The sequence below is a fragment of the Plectrocnemia conspersa genome, unplaced genomic scaffold (genome assembly GCF_051122295.1).
Source record: "Plectrocnemia conspersa isolate PC_06_02 unplaced genomic scaffold, ASM5112229v1 ptg000006l, whole genome shotgun sequence".
Lineage (NCBI taxonomy): Eukaryota > Metazoa > Arthropoda > Insecta > Trichoptera > Polycentropodidae > Plectrocnemia > Plectrocnemia conspersa.
In genome coordinates, this window is record NW_028277170.1 from 23,913,589 (window position 1) to 23,929,744 (window position 16,156).

The following is a 16,156-nucleotide window of genomic DNA, read 5'->3' on the forward strand; positions in this document are numbered from 1 at the left end:
CTGGCAATACAGATGCATGGCGGCGTAGGGTATCACATTTCTTAGCGGATCTCGACCTGTGAGTCATTTTGTGTATAAATTTATTCTATTTTTAGTCACGCAGCAGCAGGAGCGCATATACTGAGTGAGATGGTCGCATTAGTTATTAGTAAATTATTATTTTAATAATTGGGAAATCTCTTTTTTTAATTCCTGCAAATTATACTTGGATACGAATCTCTATACAAACTATAATAGCTAAAGAGAGTTTTTGTTTGAGGAGAATAAATTGCAGTAGGAGCTAAAAATATGTCAATTAGAAAATTTTGTTTAAATAGTATCTCCGATTTTTTTTCGAGGAATCGTGGAAATATCGATACCGTGTTAAATATATTTAAATGGCGCCCACATGCAGAGTAATTGCCGCCCCAATAGTCCGCCTCTGCGCGAACCGGTTCAATACCCGAGTTTTAGGTCACTGTAGCAGGAGCGCATACTGAATAGCAGGTCGCATTAGTTAGTCCGTGAAGCTGACAATTCATTTATTATTTTAATTATTAAGAGTTACTTTTTTCTTCTTTATTCCTGAAAATTATGCTTGGATACGATTCATCAAGCACTCATCTGGGGGTGCATGACAGCTTATGGATTGGGCTCTGTAAATTTCTATGAATACAAAAATATATAAATTGCTTGTATAAAACGACTTTATTCCAACCCTTGAAGAACTTTCCCAACATACTACTAAACCATTTTGAAAGACGATTCTGCGCCATGCCATCGAGCTCGTTGTGTGAATCCAATTATAGTTTTTTACATTCAAACTTTCACTAAATCAATCCTCTATCTATAGATTACACAATTCAAAGATCACATCATTAACATGGCCAGGAAGCAACCCCGAACTTAACCCAATTTATAGGCAATCATAAAACAGCAATTAAGAAAAAAACGATCAAAAAATTTAGCTGAGCTGAAAAAACATACCATGGAAGTGTGGAAAGAGAAGATCGATCTTAAAATAATTGAAAATCTGTATTTATCGATGCCAGGCAGAATACAAGAATTTATAAAAATAAAGGTGAAATTACGTCAAAATAATTTTGTTAAGATGCTATAAAAGTGTTTTATCTACAAACTTCAAATTTTTAAATGTCCTCGATATTGCTTTCTGTCTATTAAATTAGTACACTGATTATATAGGTGTCCCAAAATTAACGAACGAAATTCAATTAAACGTAACTCTTCGCTGTGCATGGTCATTAGGCTTCAGTTGTTGTGTTAATTGAATTTTGTAAGCATGGAGACACGGATCTTTTGTGAGTATACGCTGTAAAGAGCTTTTTGAAATTTGCAATTCTTGTCCACGACGTCGAATTGATGTTCCGGGATTTTCACCAACACTCTTACGCATTGCTTCGATATTGACATTTGAACATCTCCAACTGATCCAGTCTCTCTGAATTTTTCAATTAATCTCTTCGCAGTTGACGAACTTAAAACACTATTCCGACCATATTTTGTATATTGTTCAATAATGAAAACATGCTGTTATGTTATAGTTAATAAAATCAATACAAATGCGAAATTTAAGGCACGGACCTTACCATTTTTAATATTAAGTTGTCTCATATTTTCTGAAATCTTTTTAAAATGTGTATATTTGAGAATACCGACCCCTTTGATCGATTGATGCGATCTGCTGCCGTAATCTTCTGGATCCAGCTCATCGAACAACCATTGTTTGACGTAGCATTGTATTGTAATTGTAAAATGGCCACCATTTTTCTTATTTATTATAATTAATGTGTCGATGAAGTTGTTTGTTAAGAGCAAAATAAAGATTATTCGAATCAGTTGTGATTTGTGAATGTATGTAACAATATCTTGAAACTTATAGTATGATAAGGTCAGGACGGTGAATGGTTCATATATATATAAAAGCAGCAGACGAAATTTATTTCATCATTCAATTTATTTCAATCAATTTATTTTACACCATTAATGACAGCAATCAATTAAATACCAAACATAATTTACACGAGTATCAATTATAAGATTGACTGGCTGTTAAATAGCATGAGTTCATGTCGGATATAGTCTAATGTAATTAGAGAGAGAAATATATGAATAGATGATTTTTTTACGACTACAAGATTATATAAGTATATTGCTTCAGAAGCAATGTAAATATATGTATAATTTTATTATACATATATTCAAAGAATCCAATATTATTATCTTATTCAAATAGTATAAATCTTATGCAAAAAAAGATTTTTGTAGCAGTATACGTATTATACAGATGCGCACAAAAAATACATTACTCGTTCTGTATATATAGAGGTCTTACGCAACAAATATTTGATGCGGCTAAAAGTTTGTGCTCACCTGTATGTAATATTAAAAATATAAAAATTTATTGAAAAATAAACATTTCTTACGCTATACGGTTATTATATTGTTAAGAAACATTTTAGGAAGAAAGTGTATCGTCTTTGTTGTGCTCAATGAGTTCTATAATGTATATTATCTTAACAAAAAACCGTGTTGCCTATTTTCTTAAAATATTACTAAAAAGAATCTTGTCGTACAATGATTATAACACAACATAAAATTGTAAATGCTTAAAAATTATAAGCCAGTCAGAGCTTACTATGTTATGAGAAATGGAATGGAGATTTTGGAAGATTTCAGGCGTAGTCACTCTTCTTTATGCATATAAAAATTGCAAACAATACATTGATAAGCATATTATTAAATTATTCTATACGTCAACTGTAACAATATAAATGGAACGGTAATTTCAAAAACTGCTTAAATCTGCATTGGAAATATTTATTTTATGTATTTCCGACGTGATAAGGAAACCCATTTTTACCGTAGGCTTATATATTGTAGTTTGTGAAATACTCAATGCATTCATTATGGTTTTAAAACTGTTGAGCTGCGCCCAATTGACTCGTTGACTTTTTACGATACATTTAAAATGCGATTATGATACTTAACTTACACACAATTAAAAACATACTGTTGATATATAATTTCACGACAATTGATAGTTTGGGCGGTATAGGACGTGACAGTTAAATTATTGATCCGAAAACTATCGAGTCGTTATAAAAAAGTTGCACTCGAGTCTCATTTTATTTATTTCAATGTTTTATGAGACCTCGTACGAAGATTTTAATCGATCCATTAATACTTCTATTCAAAATTAAGTAATGATACGATTCAATTGCGTATTGCAATATGCTATTGATTTTTATTATAAAAAAATTATATAAAAAAAACATACAAGATCTCAACACATCGTTATTGACTCTCGTAGATATGAAACGAATATCTGGGGATTAAAAAATAAGTCAACTCTTAGACTTTATGATAGGTATGGGGATAAGGTTGATCATTTTTTTTCGTTTAGAATTAATTTTTGAGCGAAACATTGAAATGATAAATCTAAACGAAGTTGTTAGATGACAAATATAATTGCGTGATTTAACACAGTTCGTCTTCAGAGTCCTTTCCGCCTTCGTAAGCCGGAGAAGCTCCCTGAAAAAAATAGCATTTTATAAATAAATATAAGTTCATAGATTTACAAGTGAATAATAGATATGTTTACCGGAGCTGCGCTAGTCTCTCCGCCGCCCGTTTTCTCAGTTGGAGCATTCGGATTGACCATTCCCTGAGGCAGTGGCAGGATCCTAGCTAGCTGAGAGTATTCTATGTCCATATGTCTTATGAACGGGCTGTTTAAGGCTTGCTTGGCCGCTTCTGGATCCTCGTCGTCAAAGGCTTGCAACAGAGTCTCGACCGTTTGCACTTCCGGTGCTTCGCAATAGTTACCCCATTCTTTGAATGCTTTTTCGGCAGCCACGCAGTCCTCCCTAGCCAGCTGAACGAGCACTAGAGCTACGGTAAGACGACCTATAGCTTGAAAAGCTTCGCATTGTTGCTGGCAACCTATTTCGCGCCGCAGAGCATCAGCAGCTTGGTCATACCTTAAAACGATCGTTTGAGTTGCATATCTGCTCGAGTCGATTATATCTATAATATGGGGTCTGGTAAATTTACCGCCGGCAATTGATTGCTAGCATATATTACTGTCTAGAAGCAATGAGATATGTTTGGTCAAAAAATAAAAAGTTATTTTTTCAAATATAATTTTAATTTATTGTATTATATTTATTGATAATGTAAATTCAGTGGCTCTCAGCATTTTATTATAATATTTTTTATTTAATAAAACGTTGAGAACCACTTATTAAATATAATACAATAAGTAAAAACAATGATAAATGTGAGATGTAAATAAAAATAATCATAAGTTGATAAAAGTGAGACGTAAATATAAAATGTTGAAAACCACTGAATTTGTTTTATCAATAAATTAAAATTAGGATATTTAAAAAAATTAGCAAAACGAATTTAAATAAAAAAAAGTAAAAATACTTATTTTCACTTTACTCAATTAAAGAGTTAAGACAGAAACCTAAGAAAATAACTTTTTATGATTTGACCAAACACATCTCATTGTTTCCAGATGGTACAGAGCAATTGTATGTTATAAACTACTTATGCGATCAATTGTCGGCGGTAAATTTTCATAGACCCCTATAATATACTTACATTTGCAATTTGACCATGATGCGAGCAGTCTTACTGAGATACTCGGCTGCTTGGCGACTTCCGTCTTCAATCTAGAAACATAATGGGGCAATATTGTAGATTATTTTTATCTGAGGGTGAGTCGAATGAAAACATAAAAATTGCGATAAAATCTCAATAAATTGGCAACACAAATTAGGCATATGGCACAAAAGAAAATTCTAGAGACCTGCAGTAATTTGACTCATCCTCGTATTTTAGTAAATACAAGTATATAATTACCATAACAACATCAGCAGCCTTTTGATACAGCTCTAAAGCAAGCTTCGGGCTGTTAGGCTCGAGTATCTTGGCGGCTTTGTCTAAGATAGCAGCACCGGAATCGAGAGATCCGTGTTCTTGATACAGTCGGCAAGCATCGGTAGCCATCTTATGCATCTCTTCCGGGCACCCGGAATCTTTGCACAAGAGCAGCGCTTGTTCGAGGCACTTGGCCGCATGGAACAAGGACTTATTCTCTTTGTAGCATTGCGCCGCCCTCTTCAGACACTTCTTGGAATCGTCAATGGACTTGGCGACGCGATAGCACGTCGCTGAAACGAAACAGTACATTGAACGACATTGAGATCAACATAATATATGTATGCTGCGGTTTAATAACAAACCAGCTTTGTTGTACTCATCAGCTGCGCTATCATAGTCAGGCTTCCACTTCAATAAGGAAATCTTCAGGCTGAAATATTTTTACATTTGAATATATATATATATATATTTATACATAGAAAGAGATATAATCATAATGAAGTTTAGAGCTGAATGGCAATTTAAATTCAAAAACGCCTGGGCAAACAATTTTTTAAAGTTTCAAAACTGCGGTAAATAAAATAATGATTTAAATAAAAACTTTGATTAATTGAAGTATTTATTTTCGACACTGATATAATATTACGCTCAATTTTACACAAAGCTGACAAATATGATTATTAATTTGTTAGTTTTTAAAGGGGCAGGTTAAATTAGCTAAGAATTAAAATGTGTAATACTTTCACTAAATTATATCTTCTGCATCTTTTTTATGCAATTATTCTCTGTATGTTAATCTGATTCGAAAAATAATATTTTTGGAAGCAATAACTTCTTTAATGTTTTTTATATTCGTTTTTGTAAAATATTAATTTCCATGTGATATATATATAAATTTAACAGTGAATATATATTTTTCAGTAAAGTTGAAAATTTTACTAGTGGAGCCCACATACATTCAACCAGTAGATATATATTTCTACTATTAAAATGAAATGCTGCTCTAAAATGTCTATGAAACTCAATTTGACAGTTGCGAAACGTCCATTTGCTGTTCAAACCCAAACCTAACCTACACAAATTACCCAAAACAAACTAAGCCAACTCAACCCTTAAGGGAAAATAAGCGGGAGAAAAAGTACAGACAGACGTCGCATCTCACATATTGCTCTATAGTTAGTCTGCACTTCAATATTACAATGTATTAAAAATACGATACCCATCTTTACCAATATTACTATAGATATGAGAGTATTAGTCGAAGTATATTTAAACCGAATTTTGATCAATAGGAGGGCGCAAAAACAATTATCACTTCTCAGAAGTCAAAAATTCACGTCAAAAGCAATAAAATTGTGTCGGCGCTGTTGCAGTGGGAGCGCTCGGTAACGAGTGTTCCCACTGCGACGGCGCCGGCATAACTTGGTAAAATAATGTTATTAGAAATTTCGCCCACGTGTGTGCACGCCCTAATTTAATTATTTTTTCAATACGAGTTAGTGCACACATATGTGTACGAACGCCCGAGAAGCAGTTAAATGTCTTTGAACTGATGTAGGTGACAGATTGAGCTTTTGTGTTAGTGTCTGTATCGTTAAATTCAGACCCGCTTTGATGGCAGTCCTAATATCCTCACTAACAACCCGCCCTTATGTAGATATTCAATGGCAAATTACCCCGAACAAAATTTTTAGAGCCATATTTGATACTTTCTAAATTTAATTGCATCCCTGCCCATTGCATTACTGGTGTTTTTAACTGCTATTGTTGCATTATGACCGAGTTGAAACTTTTAAAGCATAATGCAGCTTTACTGAGATTATTTTATCTTCACTGCAATTATTGATTTAGGGTTGAAGAAGGCGAAACAAAAAATATCCCGTTACTAAGCAGCATCATTGATATTCCTACTCTTAACAAACACTAAAAGAATGGTGAAATTATCGTTGATTTATAAAACAATTATACATTTTTGTAAAAATGTAAGAAAAAAACGTCAAGATTTATCGGACAATCTGGAAGGAGTAGTAAATCAATGTTATTATTAATTTATAAAAAGTTATACATTTTTTGCAAATGTAAGAAGAAAAACACACAAAGACAATATGCATTACAATAATAATAAATGAGCATTAAACAAATACATAGATTAAGCAACATTTTATTTGTAGTGTGCATTCAAATATATATAAACTGTGCATTAGCGTTTCGTTAGTATAAAGAACGACTGGAGTAAAGCAGCATTGGGTATGGTCATTACTTTGATGGTTGAGCATATGTTTTGAAATAATGTTTAATTTGAGTTCATTATAATAAAATATAATACAATTTAAATGAGCAATATATATAATAAAATCCGCATTTATCTTAAGCATTTTATAAAATATAGTTAGTTTTCTACAAACATATGGTATGTAATATATTTCATGCTTGAACAATTGTACGATCAATGCATTTTTAGCTTCCAATGGTCGCTCGCCCTTTTGTTTTGCATAATTTACAGAGGCGGATGAATCAATTTAAATCTTATTGCAACGCTTAATGGACAAGTACATTGACCGTCTTTCCATTTTTTATCATCCATAGGAAGGGTTTAATTATAATAATATAATAATAACTTTTCTTTATTATATATTCATCAAAGTTACCGTCTGATTCTCCCACTAGGTTGATTTTATTTATTTCATTGTATTCTCCGGCGAGAATAAGATATATGTTATTTAGTCGAGCCCACTGGTGAGCGCTTGTCTGTTTTTAAGTCGAAGAAAACCTCGTTCGAAAACTATTATTTCGTACTTTTTAGAAAAGGATTCTACCATTTCCATCGGCACATAACACCGGGAAAGTGGTAATCTTTCCCTACATATATATTCATCTCTTATTATATGATTTGTGGATTCAAGATTGTTATTGGTATTTGGGAGTTTCAGGAGTACTCTCATACCAATTTTTGTTCTCATTGTACCATTATTCTCAGAAGTACTTCAGTAATATGGATTCTTGTTCCCGCTTCTTCGCGAAAAGCTTGTAAGCTATTGAAAATGTGTTTTCTATAGCTTACAATTATTATTGTGTTCAAAATAAACGCTCTCGACCTTTGTTATGTAATTTCCCTGTGAATATTATTTTAAGCAATTAACTCGACTGAAGCACAAAACATTACACAACGCAGACGCAAATCCAGAGGGTAACGGTAGAAAACTCGCCATATTTTTTTGATTTACATAAATTGTTTTATATAATGTTCATTTAAATTGTACTGAATTTTATTATAATAAACTCAAATTAAACATTATTTTAAAACAGAAGTGCTCAACTATCGAAGTATTGACCACACCCCATGCTACTTAATTTCGGTCGTTCGCTACGCTAATGAAACGCTAGTAATGTGGTTTATATATTCTAATGCACGCTAAAAATAAAATGTTGCTCAATCTACGCCTTTATTTAATGCTCATTTCTTATTATTGTTATGCATCAACAATTAGTTTCATGGAACAAAGTATTTTATAAATTGATAATAAAAATTATTCTGAATTTATTTTAATACTTTTCTATTATTGAATTTCGTTAATTTATTTTACATTTTAGCTTTTGTGATTTTTTTGTATCAATTCTCAATCTATGCATTTATTTAATGTAATGCATTCGTTCATTTATTTTAAATATTTTTATTTATTATTTTGTGAAACTTTTTTTATATCAATTCAGAGGCTCACAATATTTTTTATAAAATTAATATATTTTTTTTGTTATATTTATTTATTTCCTACTCTTAATTTATTAGTATTATTTACTATAGATAAAAATATATAAATGTTTTCATTTATTATTTCTCCAGTTATATATATAAACATATAAGATCGACCACCATACGTGTACGATGATACCGCTCAAGGGGTCAATTTATCATTGATAATATGAAACATGTCGTTTTCCATAATTAATATTACTGTGTGGTTAAAATAAAGTAATTAAAGACACATTCTAATGTTTAGATCTGATTCTATAAATAGTTAATATATTTATAACCATTATTGATTTTACGACATTATTGTTTCATATGCTTATATAAAAGGCAATATAGCATGCTATTATTAAAATACGAAACTTGGGATATTTAAGTGAATGAAATGTACATACATTTTTAGAATAACTTGGCAAGCCCCTTCTTTAGTCATTTGATTTAATTGAGGAATACAATAAATTCATGTACATGCTACTTGAATATTTTTATACAACGGAACCGATTCACCCTTTGTGCAGTAGGTACTTAGATAGGTAGGTCTTTGTACTCGCCAATTACGACGCAATTTAATTGTATTACAGTACCTAACTCAACAGTATTTGTCAGGGGGAACGTTTGTCGAAGATGATTAAAGCTAATGATGATGTCGCATCATCACTGTTTTTTGTGTGGGTATTGGCGAATTTTATGAAGAACAAAAAAATAAACGAACGCAAGTTTTAGGATATATCGCGATGAAGGGATTGTTATATATGATAATAGTTAGCTGCAATTGCCATTGTAGCTATTATTATTATATATTTTTTTGGGTAAGGGGAGCGATTTGGCCGCGGCGAATAGATAAATGTCGCGCAAAACAACTTAAATGATGGCAGAGCGCCATCGTCACCTTCGTTCGGCGAGCCGAATATGGTCCTGGGCTTCTTTCACCTTCTCCGACATCTTGCAGACTGACCACCGCAAAATCAATACGGACGCCGAAGCTGTCTGGGAGGTTTTGGCCATAACAGCCAGTTTGGCCAAGAGCCGTGACAAATATATTTATTTTATATTTTACGTTTTAAATTAGAATAAATTCTAAATTTGACTTTAAATTTACTATTTATTGTTAATAAATAATATAATTCACTTTCAAATATTTAACTTACTTTTAGATAATTATAATTTATACCAACTCCTCGTAGCTAACATTATACAGGTAAATGTGTAATGCCAGTGTATTAAGGAGCCGGATAGCCACAGCCATAGGCGAGTCATAGGCACAGCACCTACCAGCTAAAACCTCTCCCCAGCCCTCTACTGCACGACCGGTACTATATTTCAGATATTATACTTTGGTTCGTCCAGTTTAGAGATTCTGTCCCGTTAGGGCTATTTTCAGCGTCTTCTTTAAATCTGAGCACTTCGGACGCATAGTCTGTCCATGCCTCTCAGTTTTTTCAGCATTCTAGCATGGATTGAGCCATAGTGTCTGCTGATGCAGGCCTTTCTATGACTCTTTCTAGCGCTGTACTTTCTGTTGTCCACGCTGCGCATTTGATGATGGTGTTGACGCCCGTTTCGCCGTTTGCACACGTTCGCGAACGCCGTCATACGGCGTTCGGGAAAGCACCCAATTTTGACGTTAGTCGGCTCCGATCGTCGTTACAAAGCGGTCGGACCACGCCGAGCTCAATAAAACTGTTACACCAGCACACGTGTTTTTGGATTGACCTAAGACCTAACCAGCACGCGTATCCCTACACGCAACATTTTGGTCCTTCTAGCCGGATACGTGAGACGACGCCTACACGTCGCGAAGGTCTAATCCGAAAACATCGTCTTAACCTCGAGGTCGTCCACCACGTGGACGAACTCACAGACGCGGAGCCGAGCAGCGCTACCCAGCCGTCAGGTTAGGACAGCACAGCGACGAGTCAGCGGGTCCAGGAGTTGGTCCCCGAAGTGACGCAGTGGAGCGTCGAGTCGCTCGTGGAAAGAGCTAGCGGGTCCAGGATCTGGTCCCCCGAAGCTCAGCGCCAGGACGTCTAGCCCCAGGAAGCTGCCGTCAAATCACCTGGAGCACCACCAGGACGCCGAGTCCCAGGAAGCAGTCGCATCCAGCAGGAGAGAAAGGTTAGTGTCGATCATCCTAACCTAACTTCCTCTCCATTAAACACACTTTAATTGATAGTCATCGGTCAACGACAACATGGAGTTGTTGACCAACAGTAGGGCGTGCCTCAAAAGTGAGCTAACGAGGTTTAGCAAACTACTAGCTGCTGATCCTGTCAATGAACAGAGGGTCAGAGATAAGTTCAGCAGCTTTGGTACACTGCTGGACAGATTCCTCGCTGTCCAGCAACAAATTAGGTTGCTGGATGCCGAAGGGTATGATGAGGAAGTCGAGGCCTTTGAAGATAGGTACTTTGAGGTCCTTAATTTGGCAAAAGTATACATAAAACGTCAACCTGAAGTGCGACAGGAGCAAATTAACCAAAAATTAACGCTGCCATCAATCAGCATTCCGAGTTTTGATGGCAGTCTTACAAAGTGGGTGGCCTTCCGCGACACTTATTGTCAGCTTGTACATAACAACAACGAACTAAGTGACATCCACAAGTTTCATCACTTAAAAAATGCGCTTAAGGATAGCGCAGCCAGGGTGATAGAAGCGTTTCAACTGAGCGCCGAAAACTACAATTCGGCGTGGGAAAGAGTACTGGCTCGTTTCGACAGTGTGAGGCTGATTGTCAATGTGCACATAGTTGCTCTGTTAGACCTGAAACCAATTCAGGTAGCTTCCCAGCAATCGCTGTTAGAGTTGGTAGACACTGTTGAGGCGAACATCTTAGCCCTAAAAAATCTAGGCCAAAACACTTGGGATGCCATCGTGGTGAGTTTGGTAGTACGGCGTTTAGACGACTTGTCCAAACAAGCATGGGAGAGTCAACAGACTCATGTTGCCTTGCCCACCCTCAAACAGCTCATGGAATTCCTCACCCTAAGAGGTCAATCTCTAGGAGGTAGCACCTCCACATCTTCTCGGGCAGTAAGACCAGTGCCACCTATGAAAACTAACTTCCTCAATACCAAGGACAGATCACACGGCAATTTATGTCCGCACTGCAAAATGCCGCATACTCTAGCTTTCTGCAGACAATTCTCACAATTGTCGATCCCAAGACGACTGGAACTGGCGCGAAAAGTTAACGTTTGCATCAACTGCTTACAGGCAGGTCACAACAAAGCCAAATGTTTCCATACTGGGCGATGTAGGATCTGCAATGCAAGGCACCATACTATGCTGCATGATCCGCATCAACGTGGCGACAACCATAATTATTCGCAGGCAAATTCTAAACCTGCAACAGAAAGCGGCGAGCAAGCTAGAATGACCTCACTATTTAATCAGTCAGCAGAGGTTATTTTGGCAACGGCAATCGTCTACATTTCGGACCGGCATGGAAAGGCAGTGCCGTGCCGTGCGTTGCTAGATACGGGCTCACAATCAAATTACGTGACAAATAGGCTAGCATCCAGGCTAAAATTAAAAAAAACGCGCACGAGTGCGACGATTTCTGGCCTCCAAGCCCAACAGTTGCAAGTCGACTACCAAGTCAAGGCACGTTTGTCGTCTTGCAATCAGGAATTTTGCTTTGCTGACCAATTTCTAATTTGATCGCATCGCTGATAAGCTACCACATGCCGATCAGTCCCCGAACGTCGCTTCGATTCCCACAAACATTACTCTCGCTGACCCTTTGTGGTACAAAAGTCGAGAAATCGACGTACTGCTAGGCGCAAACATAGTTTGGCAGTCCCTGCTGGCAGAGCGGCAGCTATTATGTAAAGACAGCCCGGCAATTATTCAAAACACCATTTTCGGTTGGGTGTTGACCGGTACGGTTTCGTACCCGAAAGATATCCAACCGACCATTACTAATTGTCATCTTTCCCTGAACGCCATTCACAGTCAGATACAAAAGTTTTGGCAGGTTGAGGAAGTACAACCTAAGGCACATCTCTCAAACGAGGAAAGGGAGTGTGAAAGACTCTTTCAGGAGACCTTTGAAAGAGATCAGTCAGGTCAATTCACGGTGACATTGCCGTTAAAAGAATCTCCTGCATGTCTAGGCAGCTCAGTGGCAGCCGCTGAACGCCGTTTCCACACAATGGAACGACGACTCAAACAAGACAAGGATCTGTGTACTTCGTATGTCAATTTCCTTGAGGAATATATTCAGCTAGGACATATGTCCGAGTGTCTCCCACCTAGCAAAGATAACGTTAAGACTTATCATTACTTGCCGCATCATGCGGTGATAAAAGAGGCCAGTTCTACTACAAAGTGCAGAGTTGTTTTCGACGGCTCGGCAAAGTCCTCTTCGGGAATCTCACTTAACGATATTTTAATGATCGGACCAACCATCCAACCCACACTAGTGCAAATCTTGTTGAGTTTTCGCGGGTTTCGGTATGCAATAACTGCTGATGTTGAAAAAATGTACAGACAAATTAAAGTACGTCAGCCCTACACTGACCTGCAACGAATCGTTTGGAGAACTGATGCAACTAAACCGTTAAGACATTATGTTCTCAATACTGTCACTTATGGCACTTCGTCAGCTCCCTTTCTAGCGACTCGCTGTTTACGCCAGGTGGCACTAGATCTCGAATCAGCCGATCCTGAAATCGCTACCGTTATCAGTTCCCATTTTTATGTCGACGACCTTATAACCGGAGCTAATACATTAGCAGAAGCTAAGCGAATAATGCTCGGTGTCTCTACTGCTCTAACAGCAGCACATTTTCCATTGCAAAAGTGGAGATCCAACCACAAGGATCTCAGAAACAATTCAACTAGTTCCACTAGCCAACACTTCGACGTGAAAGATACGTCAAAAACGCTAGGCTTAGTTTGGAATAGTCAACTAGACATACTAACTTTTAAGGTAAATCTAGGTCAACCCACAGTAGCATACACGAAAAGGCAATTTCTGTCAACAATTTCGAGAGTCTATGATCCATTAGGATTAGTAGCGCCCGCTACGGTCATAAATAAACTTCAGATGCAGCAAATATGGCAGAGACAACTTGCTTGGGATGCAGAATTACCCTCTGACATCCAGCGAGCTTGGAAATCACAGGCGAAGGAGCTGACTACCTTGAACAGTCTTCAAATACAAAGACACGTAGTGACAAATCAGCACAGTTTCGAACTCCACGCATTTTGCGACGCCTCTGAACTTGCATATGGAGCTTGTCTGTATGTTCTGTCTAAGGACGAGGTCGGTAATGCCGATTCTCATTTATTGTGTTCAAAGTCACGAGTCGCACCGTTGGCTAAAATTTCCATTCCTCGGCTTGAGCTCTGTGGAGCAGTATTACTAACCAAATTGGTAGATTCAGTCAAGTCACTCACAAATTTTAAATTAGCCACAGTTACATGTTGGTCCGATTCAGCAGTGGTTCTACACTGGCTCAACGGACAGCCGTCACGGTGGACAACCTTTGTAGCTAACCGGGTGGCAGAAATTCAGTCTGCTGCTTACTCTTGGAAACATGTCCTTTCAAAGGACAATCCTGCTGACCTGATCTCACGTGGTGTGCCTCCATCTCAATTACACTCCTGTCGGTTATGGTGGCACGGACCTGAATGGCTTTCGAAATCAAAATGTGAATGGCCGGTATCAACAATTGTGCTCCCAAAAGAGATCCCCGATGTAAAACATACATTTGTTTTTGCATCATTGGTTGGGGCTGACTGGGACATAATGAATCGCTTTTCAAAGTTTTTGCGATTGCAGCGTACGATCGCCTACGTTAAACGATTTATATATAACTGTAAACACTCAGTGAACCGTACTGTCGGACCACTGTTAGTTTCTGAGTTGAACGGAGCTACGAGAACACTAGTTGGCTTAGCTCAACTGCAGACATTTCCTACAGAAATAAGAGCTCTGCGTTTAAATAAACCTCTTCATGCAAAAAGCCGTCTGCTAAGCTTAAATCCATTTTTTGATGCAGGTGTGCTAAGGGTGGGAGGCCGACTTCAAAGGTCTAAATTACCTTCAGCCCAAATCCATCCAATGATTTTGCCTCCTAAGCATCACCTCACTACATTGATTGTGAGACATTTGCATGAAACACATTTACATCTGGGAGCTCAAGCACTCCTAACAGTGATGCGTCAACAATTTTGGCCACTGGCCGGACGACGTGTAGTTTGCAGCATTCTATCCAGGTGTCTAGTGTGTTTTCGCTGTTGTCCCCGACCATTAATACAGATAATGGGAAACTTACCGTCTTCTAGGGTTACTCCTTCAAGACCATTTACTAACACCGGCATAGACTATGCAGGCCCGGTTAATATCAAAACCGGAATGCATCGCAATGCTAAGGTAACCAAGGCATATATTTGTGTAATGGTGTGTCTTTCTACTAAAGCTGTACATTTAGAACTAGTCAGTAGTCTGACTACTGCCGACTTTATAAACGCACTTAAGAGATTCGTTTCTCGACGAGGAAAACCACACAACATTCTCTCAGACAATGGGACCACCTTTGTTGGTGCCGATAGACAGTTGCGTGAAATGACATCTTTCATCCAAAAGAAAACCAACTGTTCTGCAATAACAGACCACCTAGCCTCTCTAGGAGTACAGTGGCAGTTCATTCCTCCACGAGCTCCTCACATGGGTGGACTATGGGAAGCCGCCGTAAAGAGTGTAAAACACCACCTGCGTCGCACACTCGGCTCATCAATGTACACATTCGAAAACCTTTATACACTAATTACCCAAGTAGAGGCATGCCTTAACTCTCGCCCATTGACTCCAATGTCAAGTGATCCACAAGACCTGAATCCTTTAACCCCGGGCCACTTCCTGATCGGCACCCCCTTAACAGCTCTTCCTCAACAGGATACTTCCAGCTCTAGGGGGACAAATTTATACCATCGGATGCAGGACCTAGTGCAGGAGTTTTGGACAAGATGGTCTAACGAGTACTTGGCAGAGCTTCAAGGGAGAAGAACCTGGGTACGAGCGGTGGATTGCAAACCTGCCATCGGCGAAATGGTAGTTGTCAAGGAGGACAACCTACCACCATTGCAATGGGTGATCGGCCGCATTGAAGCGATTCACCCAGGGGCTGATGGACTAATTCGAGTAGTGACGATTAAAACAAAGAATGGCACTATAAAAAGGCCAATAACTAAAGTGTGTGCTGTGCCAAATAAAGGCTAGTGCAGTGCAAGCAATTTTATATTTTGTGTTTTGTTTATTAATAATTTAAATGTGTATCATGTTTCCTATATGTATTAAATTTATAATTTAGCCATGTAGCAAACCAAATTTATAATTTAGCCATGTGGCAAACCAAGTTTATAATTTAACCAAGTAGCAAACCAAAATAATTAAAATTTAGCTAACAATCAAACCTTTAACTATAATAATTCGTGTCCGTTTTAATTTACATTTAAATAATTGTCAAAAAATGAATGAAAGCTTGTAGTTAGTATTTAGTAATAATATA

General features: G+C 37.3%; 2 protein-coding genes across 2 annotated transcripts; one reads left to right on the top strand and one right to left on the bottom strand.

Moving 5' to 3' along the window:
• Positions 1-3,217: 3,217 nt before the first annotated feature.
• gammaSnap1 (gamma Soluble NSF attachment protein 1) lies at positions 3,218-9,590 on the bottom strand. Its single transcript, XM_088187445.1, has 6 exons — positions 9,528-9,590; positions 5,253-5,320; positions 4,870-5,180; positions 4,609-4,679; positions 3,602-3,980; positions 3,218-3,531 (listed from the first exon to the last, which is right to left on the bottom strand). The coding sequence occupies exons 1-6, from the start codon at positions 9,578-9,580 to the stop codon at positions 3,478-3,480; spliced, it is 936 nt and encodes a 311-aa protein (XP_088043571.1). The 5' UTR covers positions 9,581-9,590; the 3' UTR covers positions 3,218-3,477.
• Positions 9,591-10,829: 1,239 nt separating this feature from the next.
• On the top strand, positions 10,830-15,867 carry LOC148234584 (uncharacterized). Its single transcript, XM_088188409.1, has 3 exons — positions 10,830-12,242; positions 12,316-13,572; positions 14,908-15,867. The coding sequence occupies exons 1-3, from the start codon at positions 10,830-10,832 to the stop codon at positions 15,865-15,867; spliced, it is 3,630 nt and encodes a 1,209-aa protein (XP_088044535.1).
• The last annotated feature ends 289 nt before the right edge of the window (positions 15,868-16,156 follow it).

Coding starts and splice junctions, on each gene's coding strand:
- gammaSnap1 (XM_088187445.1), bottom strand. CDS start 9,580: ATGTCGGAGAAGGTGAAAGAAGCCCAGGACCATATTCGGCTCGCCGAA. Junction 3,981..4,608: donor ATCATGGTCAAATTGCAAAT/GTAAGTATATTA, acceptor GATCGTTTTAAG/GTATGACCAAGCTGCTGATG. Junction 3,532..3,601: donor GAGAGACTAGCGCAGCTCCG/GTAAACATATCT, acceptor TATTTTTTTCAG/GGAGCTTCTCCGGCTTACGA.
- LOC148234584 (XM_088188409.1), top strand. CDS start 10,830: ATGGAGTTGTTGACCAACAGTAGGGCGTGCCTCAAAAGTGAGCTAACG. Junction 12,243..12,315: donor AAGTCGACTACCAAGTCAAG/GCACGTTTGTCG, acceptor ATCGCTGATAAG/CTACCACATGCCGATCAGTC. Junction 13,573..14,907: donor TAGACATACTAACTTTTAAG/GTAAATCTAGGT, acceptor CCATTAATACAG/ATAATGGGAAACTTACCGTC.